Source organism: Rhinolophus sinicus, linkage group LG16 (assembly GCF_036562045.2).
Source record: "Rhinolophus sinicus isolate RSC01 linkage group LG16, ASM3656204v1, whole genome shotgun sequence".
Taxonomy (NCBI): domain Eukaryota; kingdom Metazoa; phylum Chordata; class Mammalia; order Chiroptera; family Rhinolophidae; genus Rhinolophus; species Rhinolophus sinicus.
Window position 1 is genome coordinate 26521769 of NC_133765.1, and position 26994 is coordinate 26548762.

At 43.7% G+C, this 26994-nt stretch overlaps 3 protein-coding genes and 1 long non-coding RNA gene across 6 annotated transcripts; 1 reads left to right on the forward strand and 3 right to left on the reverse strand.

Moving 5' to 3' along the window:
• Window positions 1–48: 48 nt before the first annotated feature.
• GATC (glutamyl-tRNA amidotransferase subunit C) lies at window positions 49–8782 on the reverse strand. Of its 3 annotated transcripts, none has more exons than XM_019727851.2 (4): window positions 8651–8782; window positions 8365–8537; window positions 2836–2939; window positions 49–975 (listed from the first exon to the last, which is right to left on the reverse strand). In XM_019727851.2, exons 1-4 carry the CDS (start codon window positions 8729–8731, stop codon window positions 923–925), a joined length of 411 nt encoding a protein of 136 aa, XP_019583410.2. In that variant the 5' UTR covers window positions 8732–8782; the 3' UTR covers window positions 49–922. The 3 variants fall into 3 exon arrangements, with proteins under 3 accessions (XP_019583410.2, XP_019583409.2, XP_074177781.1); XM_074321680.1 differs by lacking the exons at window positions 49–975; window positions 2836–2939 and adding exons at window positions 7791–7997; window positions 8227–8279; XM_019727850.2 differs by lacking the exon at window positions 49–975 and having other exon boundaries at window positions 1591–2939.
• On the forward strand, window positions 8674–11429 carry TRIAP1 (TP53 regulated inhibitor of apoptosis 1). The gene is made up of 2 exons (XM_019727852.2): window positions 8674–8970; window positions 9695–11429. Exons 1-2 carry the CDS (start codon window positions 8791–8793, stop codon window positions 9776–9778), a joined length of 264 nt encoding a protein of 87 aa, XP_019583411.2. The 5' UTR covers window positions 8674–8790; the 3' UTR covers window positions 9779–11429.
• Window positions 11430–11955: 526 nt separating this feature from the next.
• COX6A1 (cytochrome c oxidase subunit 6A1) lies at window positions 11956–14017 on the reverse strand. The gene is made up of 3 exons (XM_019727847.2): window positions 13855–14017; window positions 13566–13708; window positions 11956–12233 (listed from the first exon to the last, which is right to left on the reverse strand). The coding sequence occupies exons 1-3, from the start codon at window positions 13955–13957 to the stop codon at window positions 12150–12152; spliced, it is 330 nt and encodes a 109-aa protein (XP_019583406.1). The 5' UTR covers window positions 13958–14017; the 3' UTR covers window positions 11956–12149.
• A 1547-nt stretch (window positions 14018–15564) lies between these two features.
• LOC141569178 (uncharacterized) lies at window positions 15565–23366 on the reverse strand. The gene is made up of 3 exons (XR_012492628.1): window positions 23222–23366; window positions 18823–18998; window positions 15565–15658 (listed from the first exon to the last, which is right to left on the reverse strand). It is a non-coding gene; the product is annotated as an uncharacterized LOC141569178 (long non-coding RNA).
• Between the last annotated feature and the right edge of the window lie 3628 nt (window positions 23367–26994).

Sequence of the window (26994 nt, forward strand, 5' to 3'; positions counted from 1 at the left end):
CAATAATCATTGGGGGGGGGGGGAATCTACTTTGTCCCAGGCCTGGTGCTCTTTTTTCCAAAACCACTTTATTGAATTATAATTGACATGTAAAAAGCTATAGTTATTTAATGTATACAATTCAATGAGTTTGGGATTAAGCATACACCCATCACCACCACCAAGACCATAAATATACCCATTGTCTCCCTATTCCTTTATTATATATATGTGGTAAGAATATTTAACATAAGATCTTCTCTCAGCACATTTTTAATATACAACAAGTATTGTTAGCTAACATCAGGACTACTTTTATAAGTTCTTTTCAGAAAGAGAAACTGTAGATATGGCTATATAATCACTTTGTGGGATGGTGGGTGGTTCTAGGTTAGGGGTTCCCAAGCTGTAGTCTGTTTTGAATGTTCTTCAGACCTTAGCAGAAAGCCCTCTGTTTAGAACAAAGTGGATAACCAGGAACAAATTCAAGTGTGTTCAGTAAAGATAAAAGGCTGCTCAGGTTGACAGAAACAGCAACTAAAAAGGACAGCTCAGGTTGTCACACAGTGATCAGATGCAATGGTCTAACAGTCACACAGGAAAAATTCACATAAGTGCAGTTTGGTAGACAGTCTTTGGGAGGCGATAAAGGGAGATGTTTTCTGAACAAATGGAACAACCTGTGAGTAAATACGTGATCCATTTCCTTGGAAACTGACAATGCCTTTTACTTCCATTAGCATCAGAAACTCATTGCCTTGTTTGAGCTAGGTATTTCCCAATTCTGTCTTCAGAAGAGTTAGTTACTAAAAAAACAAAAAACAAAACTTAACCATCAATTTTTTTCAGATTACTGAAGGAAGTGGGAACATTAGTGTTCATAATAACAAAGTACTATTGTGCTTCCACGTGTTCAGAGGGTACCCCTTCCCAGAATAGCTACTCAGCGATGTGAGAAGGGCTCTTGTTCATCCAGCTTTGGCAAAGGGATATTACCTGTTTGAAAACAGTAACAAAAAAGAATTATAGCTGAGCCTCCTTCGCAACTGGCTCTACTAAGCTAACTTATCACTTGGTTTGTCATGGAAAATAAGCAATGGAAATAAGTGTAGCTACTATCCTGTTTTTCTGAGTATCTGCAAGAATCACAGTTGTAAGTGAAGTCTAGTTAATGCACTTTTCAATAAGGAGCAGACAGGTTAATTAGCCGTTTGTTTATATGCATATAGGAATGGAAGGAAAGACTGACTGTGAACTCTCTGTCCCAAGAAGCAGTCTGATACAGGTTCTATTTGAAAATAGCATGTGATCAGTGGGTGTGTCTCCTGAAGCAGTGACAACCATCAGGCTCTGAGATGGATTATAAAAGCTTATTTCCACAGTTGACTGAGGTGGTTTAGTGAATCAGGCATGGTTAAGAGAGTTCACAAATTTTTTAGCTTTCCTTTCCATCCTTGCTTCAACCAGAGCTTTTTTTTGTTTGTTTTTGTTTTATTATCCAAATTGCCTTTTTTCTACTTCTTAATCTTTTTTTATTTTATTAGTTTCAGGTGTACAAAGCAACATACTAGACATTTACTGTTGTCTATCACAAAGTGATAACCCCCCCAATCTACTACTTCTCTGACATCTTATATAGCTATTACAATACCATTGACTATATTCCCTATGCTGTACTTTATTTACATCCCGTAACCGAAGCTTTTTTTTAACTGGTTAGTTTTGATCAAAGAGGTAACCCCTGAGCTGGAGGGCTGATGTTTGTCTCTGGAGGCTGTTCAGAATGGTTCTCCTCTGAAGACATCTCCTGAATTTGAAGTTGGCACTTCGAAAGCTGTCTACCTGAGTGCTTAGGCTAGTTAGTCACATTCCCAAATAACCAGAGGGGTGCAGAAGCTCTGAGGACCCTATCTGCAGAGGAGATAAAAACAGTTCAGCCCATCCAAGGTTCTGGATTTTATTATTGGCCCAGAGTTACTTTAAAGCTTCCATTTAAAATGGTTGCAATGAGGTTTAAAGATGCAAATCTCCACACCAGGGGTTGCAAACTGATGGCTCACAGGATGCATCTGGCTTGCAGGTATGTTTTATTTGCATGGTCTTTTATTTAAAAAAAATTTTAATTAGTCGTCAGTACTTAAAATTTGGGAAATACCACACAAAATGCCAGATCTCCAAGTTCTCTAGGAAAATGGGTTCACATTCCTCCTGCCCGGTACTGAATGAGAAGCAGCAAATGCCAGTTGCCCCTTCAGGGAGAGCTTGAGTTCCAGATTTGCTACTGTACACACCGCTCCCTGCCCCAGTTCTGTTTTGCTCATTCCTGTTAGTAACTGACCTCTAGAGGTGAGCATGACCCCTGGACCCTACTGCCACCATAATGCCACCACCTAAATGCACTTGATACTTTTTAAAAATTGTTAATGGGATTTTCCCCATTATTTCCAATTTAGTGATAATAATTAACATATAACATTGTATTAAGTTTAAGGTGTACAACATAATGAATTGATACATGCATATATTGCAAAATGATTGCCACAATATGATTAGTTAACATCCATCATCTCACAGTTACAACTTTTTTCCTTGTAGTGAGAACTTTTAAGAGCTATTCTCTTAGCAACTTTCAAGTATACAATACAGTATTGTTAAACATAGTCATCATGTTGTACATTATATCCCCAGAACTTATTTATCTTATAACTGGAAGTTTGTGCCTTTTGACCACTTTCACCTAATTCCCACTTTATACTTTTTAAAGTGCTTTCACATGGCAAATTTGGGAATCACAGTTCTACTACGTTCTTAGTTCACTGTGAGACAATCTGTCAAACCACTTTGGGCAACACATACCTGGAGGGGCCACAAAATACTCCTCCACAACTCGATGGGAGTTTTGTAGTACTTCTTCCACACAGTTGCCTTCTACCACATTGTCGGGTCTCAAGTATAGACATCTACAAAACCAGAGGCTTATGGTTACCCTCTCAGAGAAGAGGGCTGACAGGGCATGGTGGAGAGGGTCAAGAATTGACAGAATAAGGGGGCAGCATATTCTTGAGTTATGGTGGAGGAGCTATGGTCAAGAGGAGACCAAATGACAGTCTACATATAGTTTATAGATTTCTCCCAACCACCCTGTGAGGTAAGTGGTCGTTATTCCTTAGGATTGATATGTTTAATAAATATTTTTGGATGATTACTATGAGTAAATTGCTTTGGGTGAAGATAGGTAATTAAAAGCAATTAATAATATAATGTTTTAAATCTAACAGGTGCGCACAGCTTGCCAAGGGAGTAGGCAAGGGCACCAGACCCAGCCTGGTTGAGGAACAAGTACTCAGAATAGGTGATGTCACTGCTAAAATGGGCAGGAAATAACTAGATTGGGGTGATAGGAAATGGACTTCCTGGCAGGTAACTTGCTCAGGAGTGGTTATAAGTGACTTAAGGGTACTACCTAGCTCCTAAGTGACAGGACTGGGATCTGAGCCCAGTTCTGGTACTCTAAGACAAGTGCTTTTTTCACTGCAGCCACCTTTGTGGACATAAAAGTGCTTCCACTTGTAAGATGTACCACAAACAGCTCAGGAATCTCCCACTGTTCTCTGGGCCTAGTGGCTTCATTAAAGTATCCAGATGGCAACTACTGAAACCAAACAGGAGCTAAACATATCTGTGAGGCTTTACTACTGTTTCAAGGTTGAAAAGTACATGACGGGGTTTGAGCCTGCTTCCAGCTGAAAAAGAAGCAGTCTGCTCAGTTTGCTAGGGGATCAGCTTTGAGCCAGACATAGACCTAGGGCCAAACCTCATGGGACAAAGGGGCAAGGATGTAACAAACAACAAATATCTGGGAGGAAAGGACTAGTTCTGTTTCCTTTGTGGCACCCAGTCTAAGGTTAGACACAATAAACACTTATTCATAGTACAAAGAGTAGAGAGTTGGAGTCCATTTCAGGATCTGGCACTATCTTAACTGTGTGACCTTGAACAACTGTGATCTTTCCAGACTAAATTTCTTGCCAAAAAAGTGAAGGTTGTACTAGTTGTGTTTTTTTGTTAACCATATAAGGATTATGCGTTCGTTTAAGAAAACTTGGAGAACAAAAATAAAAATCATCCATAAAGGTGACCCTTGGACTTTCTGGAGTTTATATTTCTTTTGGGCAGTACAACAAAATGGCTAAGAGCCTGGGTTCCTGAATCACAGCTGAATTCAAATCCCAGTGATGAGTGCTTTTCTCACCACAGCTACCTTCACGTGGCATGTGGCAAATTACTTATATTCTCGATGTATCGGTTTCCTTGTTTGTAGAATGCTTCATAGAATTGCTGGGAAGATTAAATGATGCTAAAAAGATCTGATAATGCTGGGCTGTATTCTCATCAATAAAAGATGGGTGCTGAATAGTACCGTGTTTCCCCGAAAATAAGACCAGGTCTTATATTAATTTTTGCTGCAAAAGACAGATTGTGGCTTATGTCCAGGGGATGTCACCCTGAAAAATCATGCTAGGGCTTATTTTCTGGTTAGGTCTTATTTTGGGGGAAACAACAGTATCTGCTCTTTCAGAAAGAGTGAGTGCATCTCAGTCCCCACCGCTCATTGAGTGTAACTGTGCACTTAACTGGCTGTAATCACACTTAACCTGCCAACTCCCTACAGACTGGAGGCTGCTAATAGTTCCTGGGGGCCTGGAGGGTTTGACGAAGACTCTACTACTGCCAACAGGTGCTTACAAGTTATTGCTTCCCAAAGTTAATCTAGTAGCAGTTGATTTATTTACTCATTTGGTAATCAGGTTTCCTGTGTAAGTAACATTACCAGAAAAACAAAATTCACCCCTTCAAATATTACACATTTCCACCTAATTACTGTTTATAATGAAGTTGTTTCTAGAATAAACCCACCATCTCCCTATGTTTTTGTAATTATAGGCTACTGATCCCAGGGTCTCTGAGGGTACCACGTCAAGCAGACCCATCACTTGGCAAATGGCTGAACTTTTCTTGACCTCAGAATCATACATAAAACAGAACAGGAACTGCTGAGCTCTTTAGGTGCCTTTCAATTACTGATTAACTAAATGCCTACCTCACCTCATCTTTCTTGGTCTGGGTTACACACGAGAATTTAGCCCAAATACCATAGGACATCCATTTTGATAATAAATCAACTTCTGTGTATCTGGGCTAATGTTAATTATGAACTATCCTTGGGAGAATTGAAAAGAGTCACTTGGATCTTTCTGTGTCCTGGTTCAGATGAAAAACCCTGGTTGAGAAAGGCTTCAACTGTGAACTTGAAATCCCTGCCCTCTGAAGCTCATAGGCAGTAACTGTGGGAAATGCAAAATAAAAAGCATTTAGTGGAAAGCAAGATAGCAACATGGAGGAAGAAGTGCCTCTGCTGGCCCTTGGACTGACCAATGGGACAGGTCTGCTGTTGCAGTTTCTGCCCCTTCCCTGGTATCAGGTTGCCAGGAGTCGTTTCTCTGGACACCACTCTACTTCATCATCTACTAGCCTTTGCCCTCCCTCCTAATTTATTTCTACTTTGATGCAGACTGGAATGAAAGCTAATCAATTTGGCCAAGAGTCTTTGGTTCAAATAAGGCTCTGAGGGAGATGCTAAGCATTGAGCTATTTGGCTGCAGCCAGGACTTGATCTGAGTCATCAGCCTCTGGGTTTGAGATGAAAGAATAAAGTTTCCAGGATTTGACTTTAGATGGCATATCTAAAGCACTATTTGAGAGCAGAGGCTTCGAGTTCCAAATCCTGAAATCTCTTACTGCCTGTGAAACGGTGGGGCATGTTACATAACCTTTCTGAGCCTCAGTTTCATCTATAAAAGAGATACTAGTATTTCTCTTCCAGGGAGAGAGAGCTGAGTTACCTGATAGCTGAGTTAATGCATATAAGTATTAGTGCCTAGCACGTAAGCACGCTTTTAAAAAAATTTTTTAGCTCAAACCAAATGATAGGTTATTAATGTGCTAAGAGATTTCTATTAGCCAGTCAGAGCTTTTATAGCGAGTGTATGGCTATCACCGAAAACCATTTAACACTTAACTGGGTTGCATTTCAAGTGTCTGAGGCAGAATGTTCAAAACGTGAAAGTCCTACAAAATGTCAAATCCCTACATTGAAATCATTAACCCAAACTGGTCTCTAAATTTACCGCAAGAGTGCAGATCACTGAATACCAAATCACTATTGCAACTACCAAATCCACATCCCCCTTCATCTTTTTCACAAACTCTTCCCCGAGTATTAAATAGTTGCATTTCTCTAGTTACCCTCTAGATGACTTGGGCAATTCCGACACTTTGTGCTTCTATCCCCTACTTTCCCAAAGAGGGTAACAGTCAAACATCGACTGCCCAGTGCTAGATACTGAAAACATAAGCAATAACAGACATGCTTCCTGGAACGTGGATGAGTGGGAGAGGGGCAGAGAATCAAATAGCGCTCAAATAGATGTATAACATACATGTAAAATTACAGCTCGGTGAAATACCAGGAAAGCCACAGGTCCTGAAAGGGAACCTGATTCAACATAAAAGAATGAAGACCTTGCAGAAGTGGCAGTTCAAATTTGAAAAAGAAGTTAGGCAAAAAAGAGTGGCTGGGGTGAAATGGGGGTAAAGGCAAGCGGCTCAGAATCCTAAGAAGAAAAAAGAATGGTGAGCTCAAGGGCTTGCAAGTTACAGCACTGTCTTGGAGAGGTGGCCAGGGCCTCGGTTACACGATGCCAAGCAGGCTGTGGGAAGCTTTTGTCTTGAGCCTGAAGAGCACTCACTGGGAAACCACCCGAAGGCTTGAGTAGGCGAATGACATCAGAGTTCTGTTTTGAAACACTGAAACTTTGGGCAAATTGTGGTTTACCTTTCTGACCTGAGCATGAGATTACAAAATAGAGAAAGGATTTGAAGGAATAAAAAACGAGACTAGGAGGCTAGCAAGCACTTTACACAAAGATTATGGTTACAGATAGGTCTGGCTCTCCCTATTGGCACTAATCTTTTCTTGCTCTCACTTGTACTAGTTTATTTTTTAAAAATCCCTCAGAAAAGGCTAGGACACAGTTGTAGATTGCCTTCCTTGTCTTTATGAGCTACATAACCGTCCTAAGAAGCTGCAGTCCCAAACAGCAAACAAGTCTGCTTTCCAAAAAAAGCATTTTCTTTGAAAATGTATTCAATTTGGCAACAATTGGTAGAGATTAGTAGAGGCTGCACCCTTTCAGTATTCACAAGCTAGTCTGTCAAAGACCCACCCCTCCCTATTGTATTATACTACACTGTTACTACTCTGGCCCCTTAGGCATTTGTGTTTTTGGTCCTTGGTGTAAAATGAAGTTAAAACTTCCCTCTGCATTCCCACTTTTTAAAAAAGACTTTCTAAAGGTTTCTTGCATGCCTTTTCAGGGGACAAAATGAAATTTAATGCATACACCAGAATATGTAAAACAGATTACACATAAAGCGTCAATACCATATACAATGTTCTGAACTTTGCCTTTTTTAAAAATATATCTTGGAGACCTTCCCATACCAGCATATGTAGTTATTTGTTTCATTATTTTTAACAACTGATGAGTATCCTATTGTGTGACACAAAGGACACTTAAGATTGTTTCTGGAGGTTTTGTTGTTGCTTTTTGTCTTATGAACAGATTTGCATACCCTGGACACTTGTGCTTACATCTTGATGCACTTTCACAGATTATTTCCATAGGGAATCACTAGGTCAGCAAGTATGTACATTTAAATTTTTGAGACAGGAATCCCAACAGTAAGCAAGTCAGACATGATCTCACATTCTAATACCGAGATATAACAAATCAACAAAAATAATCAAGAAAATGATTTCTAGAAAACTCAACAGGATAAGGACGTAGTAACTAGAAGGGGAGAAGGGATTAGGAGTGGTCAGGAGAGGTCCTTCGGAGAAGATGAACCAAAGAGACAGACTGTCCACGAAAAAGGGAACAGCAAGTGCAAAGATCCTGAAGAAAGAACAATTTGGCAGATTGGAGAAACAGGAAGCCAACGTGGCTGGACTGGTAAGAGTTGTATGTCTGAGTGGTAGGCAGAGAGAGGTTCTGTGAAGTACACCCTCGAAGGTGATGATCAGCAGTTTGGATTTTGTTCCTAGGGACACTGGGAGGCCTGGAGGATTTTAAACGGGAGTGATGGGATCTATAATGAACGAGGGGAAGGCGGGAAACCACTTACCGCGGGATGACCAGGGGCAAGTTTCTGCATCTCGCCTAAAGCTCTTTCTCCCTCTGGGAAATGAGACACTAATCACCATCTTAACTGGCTGCGAAAGGCGCCACAGACAAGGCTTCGGGGCCGCGGCCGAGAGTTTACCTGTCCTCCAGTACTGACTCCATGGGCGCCACCCCGTCCGTGTCCACGGCGTGGAGCCGGTCTGCGAAGGCGATAGCTGTCTCCAGCCGTGCCACGGCCTCTTGGCTGCCGAAGTCCACAAGCGCTAGACGCTCCAGGTGCTCGATCACCTCGGCCGTGATGCGGCCACTTCCCTGGGGTGGGCGGGGGCAGATGAGGCGGAGCGTGTGGGTCACAGATGGGGCCTGGTCCGCTTTCCGACCGGCTTCACCACCCGCCTGGGGACCCTCCATCCCCCGGCCTTTACCTGAGGATCTGCCTCGGAGGTGAAGCCCCGGCGCCCGCCCACCCGGGCCCGGAGGCCCAGCCACACAGCCCGCGCCCACATTTCTTCTCTGCTCGGCCGCCGTAGTGCGCCCTCAAAGCCAAGCGCCGCGCCTACGAGTGATGACATCAGAGTGCGTCGCCACTGCCGCCGCCATGAACAGCGTCGGGGAGGGATGCACCGACATGAAGCGCGAGTATGACCAGTGCTTCAACCGCTGGTTTGCCGAGAAGTTCCTCAAGGGGGACAGTTCCGGCGACCCGTGCACCGACCTCTTCAAGCGCTACCAGCAGTGTGTTCAGGTGAGCTGCGGCCCTCGCCTCTGTCCCCGGCCCCGCACTCTCGGCCGTGTCCCTGGCCACACGCCTCGTCTCTTTCGGGGGTTGGGATGCGGAGGGTGAAGAAGAGCCTCAGTGCGGCTCTGCCGCCACCACCAAAGCTGCCTGGTATCTCTCCAGATGACAAAGTATTTTTGTAGCATTTTACTTTTTACGGAGCATAGTAACATGCTTTGGTTTATTTGGTTCTCTTAAACTTACAAAGTGGGCGTAGCTCTTCGTATTTTAAAAATGGAACACTCACACACACACACACACAAAAAGGAACACACGCCCAGAAACTGGAAGTGATTAAGCCAAGTTCACTACAATCGTTTCCTTGATTTTTGCGGTGGTGCATTTTTCCACTGTTATTCAGAGGCGAGGCTGGGTGTTAGCCTCTCTGTGGCCAGGTAGACATTATGGAGGGTTTCATTTTGTTGTTATAATCTCTCCGCTGGCCTGTTTTCTCTCTCGACCAGCTAGGGCAATTTTCATTCCAGCCCAACTGATTTGAAACTACTTTGACATGTAAGGACAGCACTCCCAGTTAATTTAAACCATCCTCAGGGTAATTTCTGTTATCCTTATCGCATTTGCAGACAGGAAAAGCTTGCTCAAAGTAACATAGCCAGAAAGTAACGTAGCCAGTAAGCAACATAGCCAGTAAGCATCATGTTGACCTTTATAACGTGTTTTCTCCCTTCAGAAAGCAATAAAAGAGAAGGAGATTCCTATTGAAGGACTGGAGTTCATGGGCCATGGCAAAGAAAAGCCTGAAAGCTCTTCTTGACCTTGACAGTCACCTTGAAAATGGGACTCCTCAAATAAGGAAATTGAGCACTCTGGATTTTGTGAAGGCTGTGAAGATGGCCCTTGATTTAATGAGTTTAGGAGGGAGTGCTTTTATTTCCTCCTCCTTGATGTTTTCCTCTCACTTGTAAAAGATGAACCATCACTCTGCTTTGGGATGATTTCTCATTTGCTCTGGCATTGTGCAGGAACTCAATGTGCTAAAACTGAATTTCTTGGGATTATTTCATCTGGGATCAGCTGTGAATATACCTTTTATGTAAATAATGACAAACATGTCAGGATGATCAGGATTTCCTGACCTCGAGTTATGCTGCGAAGAACATTAGGTGCACTGTACTGGGTTCACTGTTGATGAAAGCAACTGGTTAGAACCTCTTTTTTCTCTCAGGGATCTAATGCTCTGAAAAGGGATCCCAGCGCAACAGTTTTAATCAACGCTTGGGAGCAGTTTTATTTTTATATAGTAACTTAACGGTTAAGCTTGCTGGTGATCTCGGTAAGCCAAAAGGAAGCTTTTAACAGACAGTTCCTTGCCTTAACAAGAGGTGTCAGATCTCAGATTAAGATGCGAAAACTTCAAGAATGTTAGACTGAACACCATCAGTATATAGTTAAGATCCTTGGAGTATACTATGGAGGAAGAGCCTAAATTGCAAAGATTTGCTGTTGCTAGCTTTCAACCCAAGTCAATGAATTAAATCAACCTGTATATCATCAAAATGCTGTATCGGGTTAAATGGGATTTAAAAAGAGTTGCTATTTGCCTTGTTTAACCACCTGTCCTGTAATGTCTGTAATCATGAAGATGGAATAAATTGTTAACATTTAGTTTTTATCACTATTTGCCGCTGGAACTCAGTGTACTTTATATAACTAGTATTACCCTGTTACCCCACATATTCCACATATACACAGGGTAGAATTTTCTATGCTTTGTAATTTAAAGGTGAAGAAAACGTGAAGATTTCTCTAAGCAAGGTAGTATGGTATAGCAATTAGAAATCCCGCTGACTTCTAAAATGTATTTCTACAGTAGGCGACACAATATCTTGAAATGTCTCATGGCACAAATGTCAGGATCAGGTGAGCATTTACATACTTGAGAATATCATCTCATCCCCACAACGGCGTATCTTGAGTAATTGGGTTCAATTTATTATATGTGCCCAAAGGTAGTATGAAACTTGATTTACAGAACGCCTAAATTCTATCTTCTTTCCACTTATTACTACTTCATATTTAATGTGACCAGTCCTTAATGTCATTTGAAAACATTCCGCATTTATATTCTGACTGTTTATGGTCCATTCTGCGAGGATTATAAGATATTTGGAACCCAGCTGAAGGAGACCAGGCAGCAGCTGAAGTTAAATCTTGCCCCGAACTCAAACTGGCCACAAGCACAACAGCTCTATAGGGAAGCACAGGCTGTGGTTAGATGACAAAATGGCAAAGCTAGCAGGGATTCTTTTTTCCTTACTGTAAATGGTTTTCATACCGTGTTTCTATCTGCCTCACCTTTGCAGTACCAGTTTACTATATGTGCTAACACCAAAACTTTGTAGCTTCTTGACTCTTACCACAGAACTGTCTGTTGAGCCTTGAGAATAAAATCTGCTCCAAGCCCACCATGTTCTTTTATTGTAATTGCTACTGAGAGAATTTTTTCTGATTGTTCCTCATGCTGTTTTGACTTCATCCCCCAACTATTTCGGCAACTTCAAAGATACTGCCTTTATTTCTCCGAAGATTTCTGACCCATCCCTCATGGTGCTGAGAGATGACACCAAGGTGAGAACTTGACACCTTTGGAGAAAATGATCTGACCATAGCAAATGCCAGTAGCATGGGAGGTGAGAAAGCTGGGATACAGGAAGCACTAACTGGAGAGAATCACAGATACACACCTCTTTCTCATGTAAAATAGAGCCATTCTGCTGGCCACTCAATGTCTTTGCCCTTCAAAGTCTGTCCCGACCCAATCTTGATACTTAACTAGCTCTACTCCTTTTGCTTTATGCCCCCCAGGCACTAGAAACCAAGGACAGGCCTGTTAACACTGTTATTCAGAGGCCTGAATTGGACCTGAAAACAGCAGAAATAACACGAATGCTAATTTTTGAAGGAAAAACACCAAAGAATGCAATTCTCAGCTCATGACCAATCTAAAGTTGTTTATTTAAGCCACCTCCTGCCATAAGCAAAGGGATGGAAGATTAGTACACTGGTCATCATTTTATACAGGAAAGAAGGTCAGCTTAAGGTCCCATACACTTTTCTGGTCCGTGTTCAGGGTAATGGTCCAAACCAGTGCTGTGGTCCCCAGTGGGTAGTGGTCCAGGTTCTCTTTATTCATCTTCATAGCCGGTCGGAAGCGGATTCAAATGAGCGTTATGGAATAGAGTATGGTTACCATCTCCCCAGGGAAAGGGCTGTAGAATGAAGATGCCAATTAGGATATTCCAGAAAACAGTTCAAAAATACCACTGCCACGAACTGCTTAAAATAGATAGGGTGACAGCTAATACGTAAAAACTAATGGTAGGTAGTCCTTTAACTACTGGCATGTTTCAGCCTTCCCCTAATTTAAGGGCGCACATAACTTCCAGGAGAGCCCTTTAAGTAGACATTAGGAAAAGCAAGCTCAAGTTCGGTACTCATGAACCTCCCCCTGGTAAGTAGTCTATCGGTGCTGTGTTTATGAAAGTATAATCCTCAAATCACCAGTATCAGAATGGCAGAGGTGGGTGTGGGGGAGATACTAATTTAAATGCAGGTGCCTGAGCTCCATTCCAGACCTGAAACAAACTTCTGTACTGGAAACTGCAACCGACCCTCCTCAATTATTTTGCATGCTACCTTTGAAAAGCATTGCTCTAGGGCAGTGGTTTCCAGCCCAGGATGATTCTGTCCCTCAAGGACACTGGGCAGTATCTGGAGGCATGTGGGGGAGGGTGGGGTACTACTGGCATCTAGTGGGTAGAGGTTAAGGATGCTGCTAAACATCCTACAACTCACTGGATGGCCCTCATCCCTAAAAGAATTATCCGTCCCCAAATATCAATAGTACTAAAATGGAAAAACCTTGCTGTATGACTTCTAATTCTACTGTACAAGGGTGAATGGGGCTCAAAAACTCAAAAATTCTTCCTGAATCTAAGAATCTAGATTAAGTTTCTATGAAGTCACTGCTACCTGGGCTAAGTGATGTAAGAGTTATTAAAGAACCAGAAGAGGCTCTTGTTAAGAATACTTACACAATGGTTATAATGAAAAACACATGATTGTAATATATCTACATCAACAGCCAAAGGATAAAACAGTTATGATAACTAACGTAGAGGCGGGGAATAGGAAAAGCTGCCAGTCTCTTCATATGCAGCTACTACCTGTCAGATAGATACCTCCATGCCCAGGTCCTAATAGGTGAACCACCTTCCAACTGCCAGTCTAAGAATTTCCCAAACCTCCAAGTTTTCTACAACCGACGGCTGTTTGAGAACATTTTTCAGAAGGCCGAAGGTGAGATGAATCAGAGAAAAGGAAAACCGAAGGGCACTTACTGTATGACTTTGAAAAACAAACAGCCGTGATTCCATCCACCCCCGTTTCCCTTCCGTAAAACCGGATAAAATAAAAACTGAAGATACTGAGAAATTGTACACACCCGGCAATCACGCTTTTAGAGAATGAAGAATTTGGACAAGGGCATTTGGAATAAAAAGGAGAACGGACACTTCAAGAGACTGCAAGAGCGCACGTACCTTGGACCTGATGCGGAGATGGGGGTAGGCGACGAACTCGGGTCTCTCGTGCTCTCCCTGGTGCGACTTCAGGAAGACGTTCAGCATGCTCACTGCCACCCCGGGGAGCGCGACGAAGTAGGTGAGGGCCTTCCACATGCGAGCTGCGGAGGGGTACGACGGCTCAGGCCTGGCGGGGGCCCGCCCGGGTCTCATCCCCCTCCCGCAAAGCCTCCAGCCAAGGTCACAGTCCAGCGCCGACTCTCGGGAGTCGCGCTGAGGCCCGCCCCGCCGACCACAGCCCCAGTACCTGAGCCCTCCTCGCCGTGGGCGCCACTCGACATAAGCCGCGCCAGCTGTGGCTGGAACCGACCTAGCAGCCCAGAAAACCGGGACACAGCTCCCGCCGCCATTTTTTACGAGGATCAGCGCAGCGCCGGAAGGGAAGCAGAAAGACAGGCTGCGGAGGCGGGACCACAACCTCAAAGGAAGTGCCTATTGGGTGGCGCCTGCGCACTCTCCTCGGGACCGACCCTGACCTTGTCAAAAAGGTTGGAGCCGCGGAGCTGGAGGGAGCATGCGCTCTGCACCTCCCGTGTGCACCCCTCCTTCCTACCGTCCCCACCCTGGTGAGGCGAAGCGCAAAAGAAAGTTTTGTGGAGAGGACCCTGGCATCTAGGATGGCTCCCTTCGTTGGAGTCCGTGGACAGCAACGGAAGGTTCCCAGCACAAACCACCCTGCCTAAAATGCCATTTCCACTCCTCCCCATTCTCTGACCCTGCATTGTTTTCTCAGGGCACCTGACATAATAATCGTCATCATCATTATTATTTTGTCTGTTTCCCCTGATAGAATATAAACTCTGATGCCGAGAGTGCCCCACTGCAGCGTTCCCAGATTCTGGAATGGTGCTTGGCACAGAGCAGGTGCGCAACGCAAATTTACTGAATGAATGAATGAGTGAATGAATAAATGAATGGCAACGGGGAAACAAACATTGGCATCTGCTGTATTTTGGCTCGACAATTCTCGCCCCCTCCGCCCCTCGTTTCTTCTTTTTTCTTCCTAGTACTCTTCTAAAAATTGTTTTAAAAATAAAAGTTTAAAATTACATACATAAAAGAAAACTAAACTTTTTGATCATAGGTACCTTTAAGAATATAATAAAAGCTATGAACCCTTTTCCCCCAAAAAATGCACCTGCTTCCAAGCACACACAGTTTAGCAGACAATGTTGGGGGAAGTAGGTACCAGAAAGTACATCTAGAGACTCCCGAAGAGACCTTGTGCCTCAGGTCAAGAATGCCTGAGAGAAGAACAAGCAGGGACACTAGTGTGGGAAGACTGGGTTCACATCTTGTTTCCTTCCCTTACAGCTGTGTGAACTTGGGCAAATTAGATAAAACGAATGCTTTATGGTCATGCAGTTTCATAAAGACAAACATTTAGGATCATATTACTAGAGTACTAGAGCTTCACAATCTCATCTAGCATTAGCTCTTTCACTGAGTAGCCTGGGTTCTAACATGTGATGGTGCAATCAGGGTCATCAAATCCCATCAAATCTCTCTCTCTCTCTCTCTCTCTCTCTCTCTCTCTCTCTCTCTCTCTCTCTCTCTCTCCACACACACACACACACACACACACACAATTTTATATCCAATCTATCAACCAATATTGACAGCTCTTCCTTCAGACATATCTAGAATCTGACCACTTCTTACTACCTACTACTACCAATTTAATGAAAGGTGTTACCTCTCACCTGGACAATTGCAAGAGCCTCCTAACTCCTCTTCATTCTACCTGGTCCCCCTACAAGTCTATTCTCTACATGGGATCCTGTAAAACCTGTCAGATCATTTTCCTCCTCTGCTCAAAATTTTCTAATGACTCCCATCTTCTTCAGAGTAAATGCCAAAGTCCTTATAGTGGGCTGTCAGGCTCTACACATCCTGCCCCCCCACCTTTTTGACATCACCCCCTCTACCTGCCCCCTTGTCCACTTCACTCCAGTTACCTTGGCCTTCTTGCCTTTCCTTGAACATTCCAGGCACACTCCTGCCACAGGACATTTGCACACGCTCATTTCTCTGTCTGGAAGAGTTTACACCTGGAAGATAGCCCCATGAATTATTTCCTTATTTCAATCAGGGGTCTGCTCTGCAGTCATCTTATCAGAAAGGTTTTCCTAGACTACCCTGAACTGAAATAACTCTTCCCTACCCTGACACTTTATCCTCATTACTGTGCCTTCTCTGTCTTCATAGCACTTACCACCATCTGCCATATTAAATATTTATTGGTTTATTGTCTGCCTTCCTTCACCAAACACCACGGGGCAGGGACGATGTTTTGTTCACTGGTGTGACCCCAGCACTTGGCACATGATAGACACTCATTGAAAATACATTAATCCTAACCCGGATCTTGTGAGCTAGATACTATTCCCCCCCATTTTTCAGAGACTCTGAACTTTAGGCAAGTGGTGGACCCAGGCATTCTGGGACTCAAGTAAATTATTTTAACCTCAAATCCATACAGACTTTGCTTTAGGTCGAGCGAAACCAACTCCAAGAGGTCACCCTGTCAAGCTCATACTGATAGGACACTCTGAATCAGGATTAGCAAGAAAAGGAACAACTATTTAATTTCTGTCTTCAGTGGGTTTAGAAAGAAAAATATTTCAAGTCATGGGGTACCTTGAGAATACACAGAACCATCCAATGTGTCCTCAGGGTACAATTCCAGGCATGTGCCCCTCCCTCACCGTGACTCCCAGTGTATCAGGCCTCTCTGTGCAGGGAGCTGCCCCAAGGCCATGGCCAGCCAGCCTGGATTTGACGTCATCCTCTCTGGCAGCTGGTGATATTTACGTTTGTACTGAAGCCACTAAAGCTCTCTCTGATGCTCTATTTCCTTGAAATAGGGAGCTCGTGGGTGGGCACCTCGATACTAGGAACAGCTGTTGATGAGGGAGGCATTGGAGCGAAACTGGGGGAGGCTGCCCAGCCAAGGACAGGGCTTGCTTAGGGGAAAGCTTATCTGGGGCATCCTGCCCGCTACTTCTGCTGTGCTTTCTCCCAGCTAAGAGCACCTCCAGTTCCTGGACCAGGAAATATTTGTCTGCCAAGAGACTAATCCTAGGAGAAGGCACTAAGGCATTTTTCCATGCAGACTGCAGGGGAAGCCAGGGTGTTTCGACCACCACCTCAACTCTCTGAATAACTTACGTGAGCTGCTCAACATCATTAATTCATTCATAATTAATTCACTCAAATGTGTCATTGGGCTGGGGCGACAAGACCACAGTGATCCTCACGGAACACCCAGCCTAGAGGGAGAGACTGACGAGTAAACAGCTATTACAACCAGCGTGATGGGCTCTACAATGGGAGGCAGTACAGCATGGGCCTTGGCATCAAGTTCAAGTCCAGATTTGCTACTTAGCTATGTAATCATGGGTAAATCAAGTGAATCACCTCTTAGAGTTTCACTTGTGAATTGAAGTTATGACAAGGATTTAACAGATATTACCATGTTTCCCCGAAAATAAGCTCAAATGTGTCTTTTGGAGCAAAAATTAATGTAAGACCCGGTCTTATTTTACTATAAGACCACATTTAATATAATATAATATAATATAATATAATATAATATAATATAATATAATATAATATAATATAATATAATACTGGGTCTTATATTAATTTTTGCTCCAAAAGACTCATTAGAGCTGATGGTTCGGCTAGGTCTTATTTTCGGGGAAACATGGTAGCTAGCATTTATTAAACACTTAGTATGTACTGTGCCTTTCTCATGTATTAATTTGGTCATTACAACACTTATGAGATAGATGCGATTCTCTCTCCCCATTTTACAGATGAGAAAATTGAGGCACAAGAAGAGGTTATATCATTTGCCTAAGTTTCACAACCCTTTAAGTGATGGAGCCAGGATTCAAATCCAGGAAGTCTGGCCTCAAAGTTTGCACATTTAACCATTGTGCAATACTGCTTCAATAACTCAAGGGACCTTAGCACCGTGCCTGGCACAAAGTGAGTGCTCAAAAATTGTTAATGAGTATTATTGCCATGATAATGGGAAAGGGCACGGGGTCTATGGAAGCAGAACAGAGGGGCATTTAGCTGGTCTTTGGAGGGGCAGTCAGGGAAGGCTTCCTGTAATATCTAAGTCATAGCCCCTTCCCCAATACAAATATGAGTGAGTCAGGGACAAGTCTGGGTTGGGAGGGAGATGATAAGAGTTTTCCAGGCAGACATCACCACAGAGAAAAGATCTGGGTACTGTATCCAGAATTTCAAAGAGTGCCTTAAGGCTGGACGTGTGAGGGAAGGGGCGGGGAGCAAGAACTTAAAGGGCCCTGAGGGCCATGCTAGTTAGAATATTATCTGCAAGGTCTGATAAGTCTTGGAGACTTGCATAGGGAGCTGGGTATGAGAGACTGTTTCTTTGGGGCCAGCAAGGTGGAGGGAGGGGCATTTGAAGCAGAATAGTGTAGCTGTGCAGGTTAGAGCACTGGATTTAGACACTGAGCCTCGTGGGTTGAGTCTCTCAGCTCTAACCCTCCCTATCCGGAAGACTTAGACCAAACCATTCTCTGAAACTTCCTTTCTTCATTTATAAATGGAATTCATAACTGTCAATCTTCCAGGGATGTTGTGAGCTTAAAGGGGATTGTGTAGGTAAAGAACCTGGCATGTGGGGGTACACAGTGAAGTACACACTATTACTTATTTCTGTAGTTCCCCCAACCCTCCACCTAGCTAGATCGTCAGTTTTTGGAGGACAGGTCCCAGGCATCGTCCATCTTTCTAACCCCACAGAACATGGTGCTCAATTATTTTTCCTTACTGGTCCCTGTTTATTCTCATACACTTGTCTGCATCCAAGACTTTGCTCAGGCTGGCTCCTCTTGGATGAAAATGCCCTTCCCACCTTGCTGCCATCTCAGCCTGCACACACCCAACCAGTCCTCACTTCCTACAGGCAGCCTTTCCTGGTTACATCGTGCCCCCTGGCTACTGAGCTCCCAGTGATATTTAAACTCACTGTACCTTGTATGAGGACTATTCAATTTTTTAAATTTCCACTCTGAGCTCCAAGAGATTCCTCACCACCACCCCTTTTTTTTTCATATTCCTCTGAATTCCTATGCAGCCAGGCACACAGCAAGCATCACAAAATAACTCAGGTTCTCAGACAAAACTGGGTTAAAATCCTGGCTCTGCTACTTTTGCTGGACACATCACTTACCTTTCTGTGTCTCAGTTTCTTCATCTGCAAAATGGGTGTATAGATGCAGACGTGAACAAAACTCACTCCATCTTTGTGTTCCTGGATTTCTTCCAGCTTTAAGTTTTCATACTGTAAACTTTGACCAACATCATTGTCCTTAGCAAGCATATCAAAGCCTTGTAGTTGATGATTATCTGTGTTCCATAAAATGTAGCCACAAATATTTTTGTTAGTGGTGATCAGAATGGCATGACAACCGAGATAAGTATCAAACTGATGATAGTATTGATTATAAACAATCATTCATCACAAGCCCACCAGGGAGTATGGTCCCTAGCACATACTGCATTCTTTGTCCCTTTGTCTTGTCAATCATAAGTACCTGAGTTATACTATTTTTAAAAGTACTGTAACAGGGGTCTCGTAGCAGAGAATAATTTATGCAGAATTTCTGGGTCATCTGTCTGCTCCAACCCTACATCCATGTAAGTAAATTACCCTGTAATAAATTCTATTATATTCTATGGAGTTGCCTGCATCATTTTTCAGTATGAAGATACCTTTTCATTGCGGTGGCCATTACACCTTTACCCTACCGTCAGACAATGGGGAAAATCGTAGTACCTACCTAATAAGGTTGTTGGGAGGACTGAACGTGATGATGTGTATAAAAACACTTAGGACCTTGCTCAACAAATAGCAGCAGTTCATATCATATTATTATAATCCATCACCTATGGTTACATTAGGTCAAAAACAAAGCTGGTGTATAGTATGAGAAATGTATCAATAAAGCTGTTAAACACAATAAAGCAGGCAATGTATGTTTCCATTTTTGTAAAATGCATAGAAAAGTACTGTAAGAGCTCTACACACATTTTAACAGAAGTTATGTCTATGTTTTAATTTTTTAAATTTCTACAATTAAGTTTGCGAACTCATCCTAGAAAAAGTGCTGCAGACCTCATTGCTGAATATCACTACGGCCACCTTCCAAGTACTCCCCTTGGGAAGCTATGCACAGACACCCTTCCAAGCAATTTTGGAACTCTTTCTGGAATGGCCATCAGAGCTGTTGTCATATCACCCTTGATGTCCTAAATGTCATCAAAATGTCTTCCTTTCAATATTTCCTTTACCTTTAGGTAAACAAAGAAGTCACTGGGGGCCAGATCAGGTGAGTAGGGAGGGTGCCCCAATACAGTGATTTGTTTACTGGCTACAAACTCCCTTTGCTTTTGCTCCTTTGGGACCATTTCTGCACACACCTTTCTCATGCCAAGATTTTCAGTTAAGATTTTCCTAACTGTTTCTCTATCGATGTTTATTTGCTCTGCCATGCTTCTCACAGTCAGGATTTTGACGCACAATTCGACGAATTTTTATACTGTTTTTGTCAGTTCTGTTCATTACTGGCCGCCCTGACCGCTCTTCATCAGTGACACATTCTCTCCGCTCAGAAACATGTTTAATCCATTTGTACAGTGCTGTTTCCTTCATGGCATTATCTCCATAAACTTGGACTAACATGTCGCTGATTTCACTTCCACTCTTGCCACGTTTAACAAGACATTTAATGCTTGTTCATTGCTCTAATTCAAGCTCAGACATACTCCCCACGGCACATAAAAACACGCAACAACAATAATGAACCCCACTCAGCAAGGCACCGCCACATGTCGACAGGAACACAGCTCTGAGACACTGATATACCAAGGTTATGAAACCTTACGGAGCCTTTTGTACAGTGCTGCCAATGTAAGTGAACGGTGGCAAGTTCATGAACTTAATTGTCATATCTCGTATATATTACTTGTGTTAAAAGAACAAAGTCTTTCACCAAAAAGCAGATTATGAAGTTGCTACCAGCACTTCCGTTGCTGATACTCCTCCCATTAGACTGTAAGCCTCATCAGGGCAGGGACCCCTTTCGCCTGGCACAGAAAAGGCGCTGAGTAAGCACTGACAGAACAATGACCGGATGGGGGCTTCTCTGGCACCCGCGCCTGCAGTACCGCTCTCGCCCTGTGGGTGGCAGGCTCCGCATGTGAGGGCGCCACCAACGAGTCTGGTCAGACAGGAGTCAGGCCTGCGACCTTCAGCGTGGCTGTCTGGTCTCAGGATCCTTGAAAGAGGGAGGGAGGTGGAAACTGTGAGAGATAAAAAGAGCCGAGCCGGACCTCAGGGACTCTTTCTTGAAGCCTTGCCTCAGAGACTTCTCCTGCATCTACCCCGGTTTGGAACAAGAGGAAACTCTTGAGAATGCCCTCCCCACCCCACCTCACCCCTCGGTGGAGAGAAGAGAGGAGAGACTGGAAGCCTCCCTGGGCTGGGAGACTGAGAAAGAGAGAGAGGCTGTCCTGAAAATACTTATCTTCATAACATAACTCACAAGGTGAGGCACTTGGCAGTTGCCTACCTGCCCCCACCCAGTGGGTCTTCGAATTTGGGAGGGAGGTGTGTTAGCATACCCATTTTGCAGAGGAGGGCCATGGTGGTTTAGAGAGTAGCTGCCAGCTTGGAGAGACAGACTTCAGTTGTGTCTGATTCCAACACCCGTCCCTTGACCCACCCCTGTGTGTCAAGTTGAGACCTCCTTGGGGGAGAGGGGGTGCCCATCCAACTGACTATTATTAATTATTAATACTAATAGCACCTATTTAGCCTATCCCTAGTGCAGTGCGGGCACTTGACATATCTCATGAAAACCTTCCAACAACCCATAAAGTGATCTCATTTTATAGATGAGGAAACGGAGCCTCAGAGAGGCGAAACTGACACAGTGAGAGACAAGCCTGACAGAGCCAAGATTCAAATGCCCTTTAAATGACCCAAAAATCTTTGCTTTCAAACAGTACATGTTTTTTTCTTAGTAATTATTCAAGTATTGAAGTATTGAATGGGTAACACGTCTATATGGTTTAAATTACAAAGAAAAAAAAAAGATAAAGATAAAGGAAAAGCCTCACCATCCCTCTCCTCTGGCCACCCAGTTTCACTTCAAAGAAAATTGCCATACTAGATTTTTCTAAGGATCCTTCTAGAAATAATTGGTGCAGAGACGAACACCTATTCTAGTGCCTTTCACACACTCACCACTGATATTCTAAAATATAGGAAGGACAAAGTTCTCTTCTTCTGGAACTGAGGTAATTCCTCTTCACTAACTCCTTGGATTGGCAGGTAGGGCCTCCCAGGGACATCTCCACCTACTTTATGTGTCAACCACATACGAGGCCTGACAATTAAGTTCGCGAACTTGTTGCAATGATGTTGCTAACCTTTTTTGATATCAGAAGGATTACTCATTATGAATTTGTACCAACTGGGCTAACAGTTCACCAAGTGTACTATTTGGAAGTGCTGAAAAGGCTGCGTGAAAAAGTTAGACAACCTGAGCTTTTCACCAACAATTCATGGTTCTTGCATCACAACAATGCACCAGCTCACACGGCACTGTCTGTGAGGGAGTTTTTAGCCAGTAAACAAATAACTGAATTGGAACACCCTCCCTGCTCACCTGATCTGGCCCCCAATGACTTTTTTCTTTACCCGAAGATAAAGGAAATATTGAAAGGAAGACATTTTGATGACATTCAGGACATCAAGGATAATGCAACAGCTCTGATGGCCATTCCAGAAAAAGAGTTCCAAGATTGCTTGGAAGGGTGGACTAGAGCCTGACGTTGGTGCATAGCTTCCCAAGGGGAGTATTTGGAAGGTGACCGTAGTGATATTCAGCAATGAGGTAGGTAGCACTTTTTCTTTTTTTTCTCCATTTTTTTTAAGTTTATTGGGGTGACAATTGTTAATAAAATTACATAGATTTCAGGTGTACAATTCTGTATTACATTACCTATAAATCCCATTGTTAGTAAAATTACATAGATTTCAGGTGTACAATTCTGTAATACATCATCTGTATGTCATGTTGTGTGTTCACCACCCAGAGTCAGTTCTCCTCCCATCACCATATATTTGTTCGGTAGCACTTTTTCTAAGATGCATTTGCAAACTTAATTGTTTGACCTCGTAGGTCTTCTCAAAGCTCTGTATCATGTCTTCATCTTCCCAGCCTCCTTGTCTCCAGCTTCTCTCCAACTGCTCCATCTATTTTGATGTCTTTACCCGTTGAGGCTCCCCAGCCAGAATATACTCCCCTCCCTCTGTGCTCCCAGAGGCACAGCTAGCATCTCTGTTTTAACACATTTCATTGTACCATATGTGATGGATGGTTGTCTCCATGCCTGGCTGTCCTACTAGATTATCATTTCAGGCGTCTGTTGTCATTGGCTAGGTGGCCATATATAATGGTGCTACCATCCACCCAGTCCCCAAGCTAACAAACTAAGAGTCAGTCTTTCTCCTTGCCTCCTCTTTCATTCTCACATCCAACCAACCACCAAGTGGATTTTACCTTAGAAATGTCTCTCCAATTTTCTCCATCTCTGCGAAGTCATGGCCACCATTCTCTCTCTCCTGGACAATTGCAGTAGCCTACGGGCTGGTCTCTCTACTTACAGCTTCACCCTCTCCAATCTATTATCCACACAGCAGCCAGGGTGCTTCTTCTAAAATGCAAATCTGGCCACAGCACCACTCCTCTTTGCAATCCTTCAGTGTCGGCCTGTTCCCTTAGGATACAACCCAAATGTTTTACTGTGACACAGTAAAATTGACACAGCTAGAGACAAGCCCGACAGAGCCAAGATTCAAATGCTCCTTGAATGACCCCAAAGTCATTCAAGGATACAATCACTGCCTATCTCCACCATTTTTACTAAGGTCGCCTCATTCATCCCTCGAGCTAGCCTTCTTTCTGTTTCTGAAATATGCCGTGCCCCTTCCGACCTCAGGGCCTTGGCTCATGCTGTTCCCTCTGCCAGGAGTACACTTCCCACTCCTCATTTCACTACTTCTAAGAAGCCTGGGAGCTTTGTGAGAGCAAGGACCTTGTCTGTCTTGCTTACTCCTGTATCCCAATGCCAAACAGTGCCTGACACAAACCGGATGCTTAATCAGTACTTTTGAAATGAAGTCATTCTGCTTCTTTAAGTTTGACACAACTCTTGGACTCTACCATGCAATAAAATGTCATGTCTTCTGTCTTTATCTATTAGGTTGGTGCAAAAGTAATGTCGGTTTTTGCAATTATTTTTAACCTTTTAAACTGCAATTACATTGACACCAACCTAATAACAACTTCATGTGCTCTACAGTTATATCCTGAACCCTAGCCGTGGAGTCACAACTTTTCCCATAACAGGCTGCACAGTAATAGATATTAATTGTTCTAAAAAATTTTTTACATTATAGATTGTTATTGTTATTTTGCTGTTTTTCTGACGCCAAAAGAAAAAAACGTTTGTTGGAAAAACTTCAGACAGAAATAAATTAGAAGGTCAAAGTCCTCCATGGGCCCACCCTGTAGAGCTATTGCTGATTTAAATGGCACCTGGAACCTTGTTTTCATTTGGAGACTTTTCAGAGGAGGGAAAAAACGGAGCCTGGCCAGCCTGTGAACCTGACCTTGAATGGCCAGTTTCTCTCCTTTACTTTCTAGCCCCTACTCCTCAGTTATGCACATAGCATTGATTCTGATGTTATATATACATTATCCGTGTTGAAGGTGGCACAAACGACTTTGGTGGAGAGGAGGCCTATTAAAACCTCACCAATGGTAGAGGCTGTTCTCAGGCTTAAATCAGACTGTAGGTCTCCATTCAAGTTTGTGAACATTGAATGAACTTGAATCCTGCTGTGAAATGGTGAAATTAAAACACTTGATAAAATTCCTGGTCAGACTGAACCCAGGTTTAGATCTTGCCTCCAGGGCGGCCGGATGGCTCAGTTGGTTAGAGCGCAAGCTCTCAACAACAAGGTTGCCGGTTCAATTCCTACATGGGATGGTGGGCTGCGCGCCCTGCAACTAAAGGTTGAAAATGGCAACTGGATTTGGAGCTGAACTGCGCCTTCCACAACTAGATTGAAGGACAGTAACATGGAGTTGATGGGCCCTGGAGAAACACACTGTTCCCCAATATTCCCAAATAAGTAAGCAAATCTTGCCTCCATCGCTTCCTGTGTGCCCCTGGGCAAGTCATTTGCTTTCTCTGGGCCGCCTTTCTTCATCTGTCAAATGGTAAGGATAGGATCATACTCTAGCCATATTGGCTTTCTGTTAGTTCCCTGAGCGAGCCACCTTGTTCCTACCCCAGGGCCTTTGCAACTGCTGTGCCCTCCACCACGAACCCTCTTCCCCCAGCTTGTCAGGTGGTGTGCTTCCCCTTAAATATCAGCCTTCTTGGAGAGGTTTTCCCTGGTCACTCTCACGAAAGGAGACCCTCTTTCTTTATAGCAAGTATCATATCTTTTTAATAGCACAAATCATAGTCTGCGTTGTTTCTTTATAGTTTACTTTCTTGTTCATTTCTCCCATTATAGTATAAATTCCATGAGGGCATTTAACTTGTCTTTTGTTGTTGTATGTTCAACACTGCACTCTTCCTGGAGCCTGAGTAATACCCAACATTTTCTGAGGTCCTGTGGTATGCCAGATACTCTTCTAAGCTTTTCATAGGAAAATTCATTCCATGCTCAAAAAAAAACTTGTTGGGGGATAGTAGGTACTACTATTAGCCTTTTTTGCCAGAGGAGGAAATCGAAACATTGCAAGGGTAAGTAATGTGCCCAAAGACAGAAAGTGGCTGGAAAAAGATTTGAACACAGGCTGGCCAGGGCCAGAGTCCTACTCTTACCTAAGTGTGAGTCACCAGTGGTGGCCGTGAGGGTTATTCCAAGAGGGAAGAGGTCCTGGGCTTCCTCTGTGATTGGGTGGATCTAAGAAGCAGGTGTTCTCAGCGTCCCATTACAAAGGAATTCTCCTCCACTTATTCAAATGTCACCATTTACTGCTGGCACTAAGGACTCCCGATAGAAGGACTTAGTTCAAACAAACAAAGGCTTAGCATTGACAATGGAGGTGAAAACAGCCTCCAGATTAGAGGATGATTTGGCTTCCGCTCACCATGAGTCGGCTGATAAGAGGCTTCTAACGTCCTGACAGACCACACCTCCCAGCCAGCAGGCCTGATTCCGTTCCACACCCATTCTCTTCACCCAAGATGGGATGAAGCAAAAGCTTACGTCTGAGAAAGCCCTAGAAAACCCAAGAGTCGCCCCTGATTCCTCAGGCTGCATCTGGCGCCTCTTCCACGTTCCCACAGCCGCCTGAGCACATCATTCTGCTAACTGTGAACTCCCTAAGGGCAGAGACTGGCTCCATCCTGGCTGTGTCTCTTCCCCTTCTTGGCCTGTTCACCCCATTCACCCATCAGGTCTTACCTTAAAGGTCACCTCCTCCAAGAATCCTTCCCTGGCAACCCCCATAATTTGTATAGAACACGGTTCTCTGTGTAATAATTGCTTGTTTGTCTAGGTCGCCTCACCCTCCATCCAGGGGTTCCCACACCTCAGTGTCTATAAGTCACCTGGGGAGCTTGTAAGAGGTAGATTCCAGGGCTCCAATGTCAGAGAGGCTGATTCCGGGGTCTGGAGTCCAGCCTGAGAATCTACATTGTAACAGCTTGCACCAGGAATCTAGTACGGGAGGTGTCAGAGGAATGATGCCATAAACGGAGCTGCTTGAAGGCAGGGACCATGATCACGGTGAGTCCCCGTTAGTCAGTCTGTGCCTGGCACATAGGAGGTGCTCATACATGATTGTTGAATGAATGCTTGAAGGAATGAGTGGTTGCCAGCATTGTAATACATTCTCCAAATACAGCAACTTGAATTTGGCCTTGAAAGAGCCACATGGAGGTCACACGTTTATACTCTCCTGGAATGGAGGTGGGAGAGTGTCAAAGCTCTGGGGTTCACAGGGCTCAGTTGGAAGCCAAGGACCCTACCTCCTGGCTGTGTGACCTGAGCAAGTTACTTAGTCACTCTAAGCCTCAGTTTCTTTATCTGTAAAATAGAGATGACAATCATGACTGCATCACGACGCTGTGACAAGACTAAATGAGGTAAAGCTCTCAGCACAGTGCCTGGTCCAGAGTCAGCATCCAAAAAGTTTTGGATCCTATTATTGTCATTGTTGTTGTGGTTGGTAGCATTACAACTACTAACATCAGAGATGGAAGGCACCTCAGATCCTTGAATTCAGGGGCTCCCCTCTCAGGGCTCCAT

Coding starts and splice junctions, on each gene's coding strand:
- TRIAP1 (XM_019727852.2), top strand. CDS start 8,791: ATGACATCAGAGTGCGTCGCCACTGCCGCCGCCATGAACAGCGTCGGG. Junction 8,971..9,694: donor GCTACCAGCAGTGTGTTCAG/GTGAGCTGCGGC, acceptor TTCTCCCTTCAG/AAAGCAATAAAAGAGAAGGA.
- GATC (XM_019727850.2), bottom strand. CDS start 8,731: ATGTGGGCGCGGGCTGTGTGGCTGGGCCTCCGGGCCCGGGTGGGCGGG. Junction 8,538..8,650: donor CCTCCGAGGCAGATCCTCAG/GTAAAGGCCGGG, acceptor CGCCCACCCCAG/GGAAGTGGCCGCATCACGGC. Junction 2,940..8,364: donor GAGTCAGTACTGGAGGACAG/GTAAACTCTCGG, acceptor CTGGTTTTGTAG/ATGTCTATACTTGAGACCCG.
- COX6A1 (XM_019727847.2), bottom strand. CDS start 13,957: ATGGCGGCGGGAGCTGTGTCCCGGTTTTCTGGGCTGCTAGGTCGGTTC. Junction 13,709..13,854: donor CCACGGCGAGGAGGGCTCAG/GTACTGGGGCTG, acceptor ACCCCTCCGCAG/CTCGCATGTGGAAGGCCCTC. Junction 12,234..13,565: donor ATCTCCGCATCAGGTCCAAG/GTACGTGCGCTC, acceptor TTCATTCTACAG/CCCTTTCCCTGGGGAGATGG.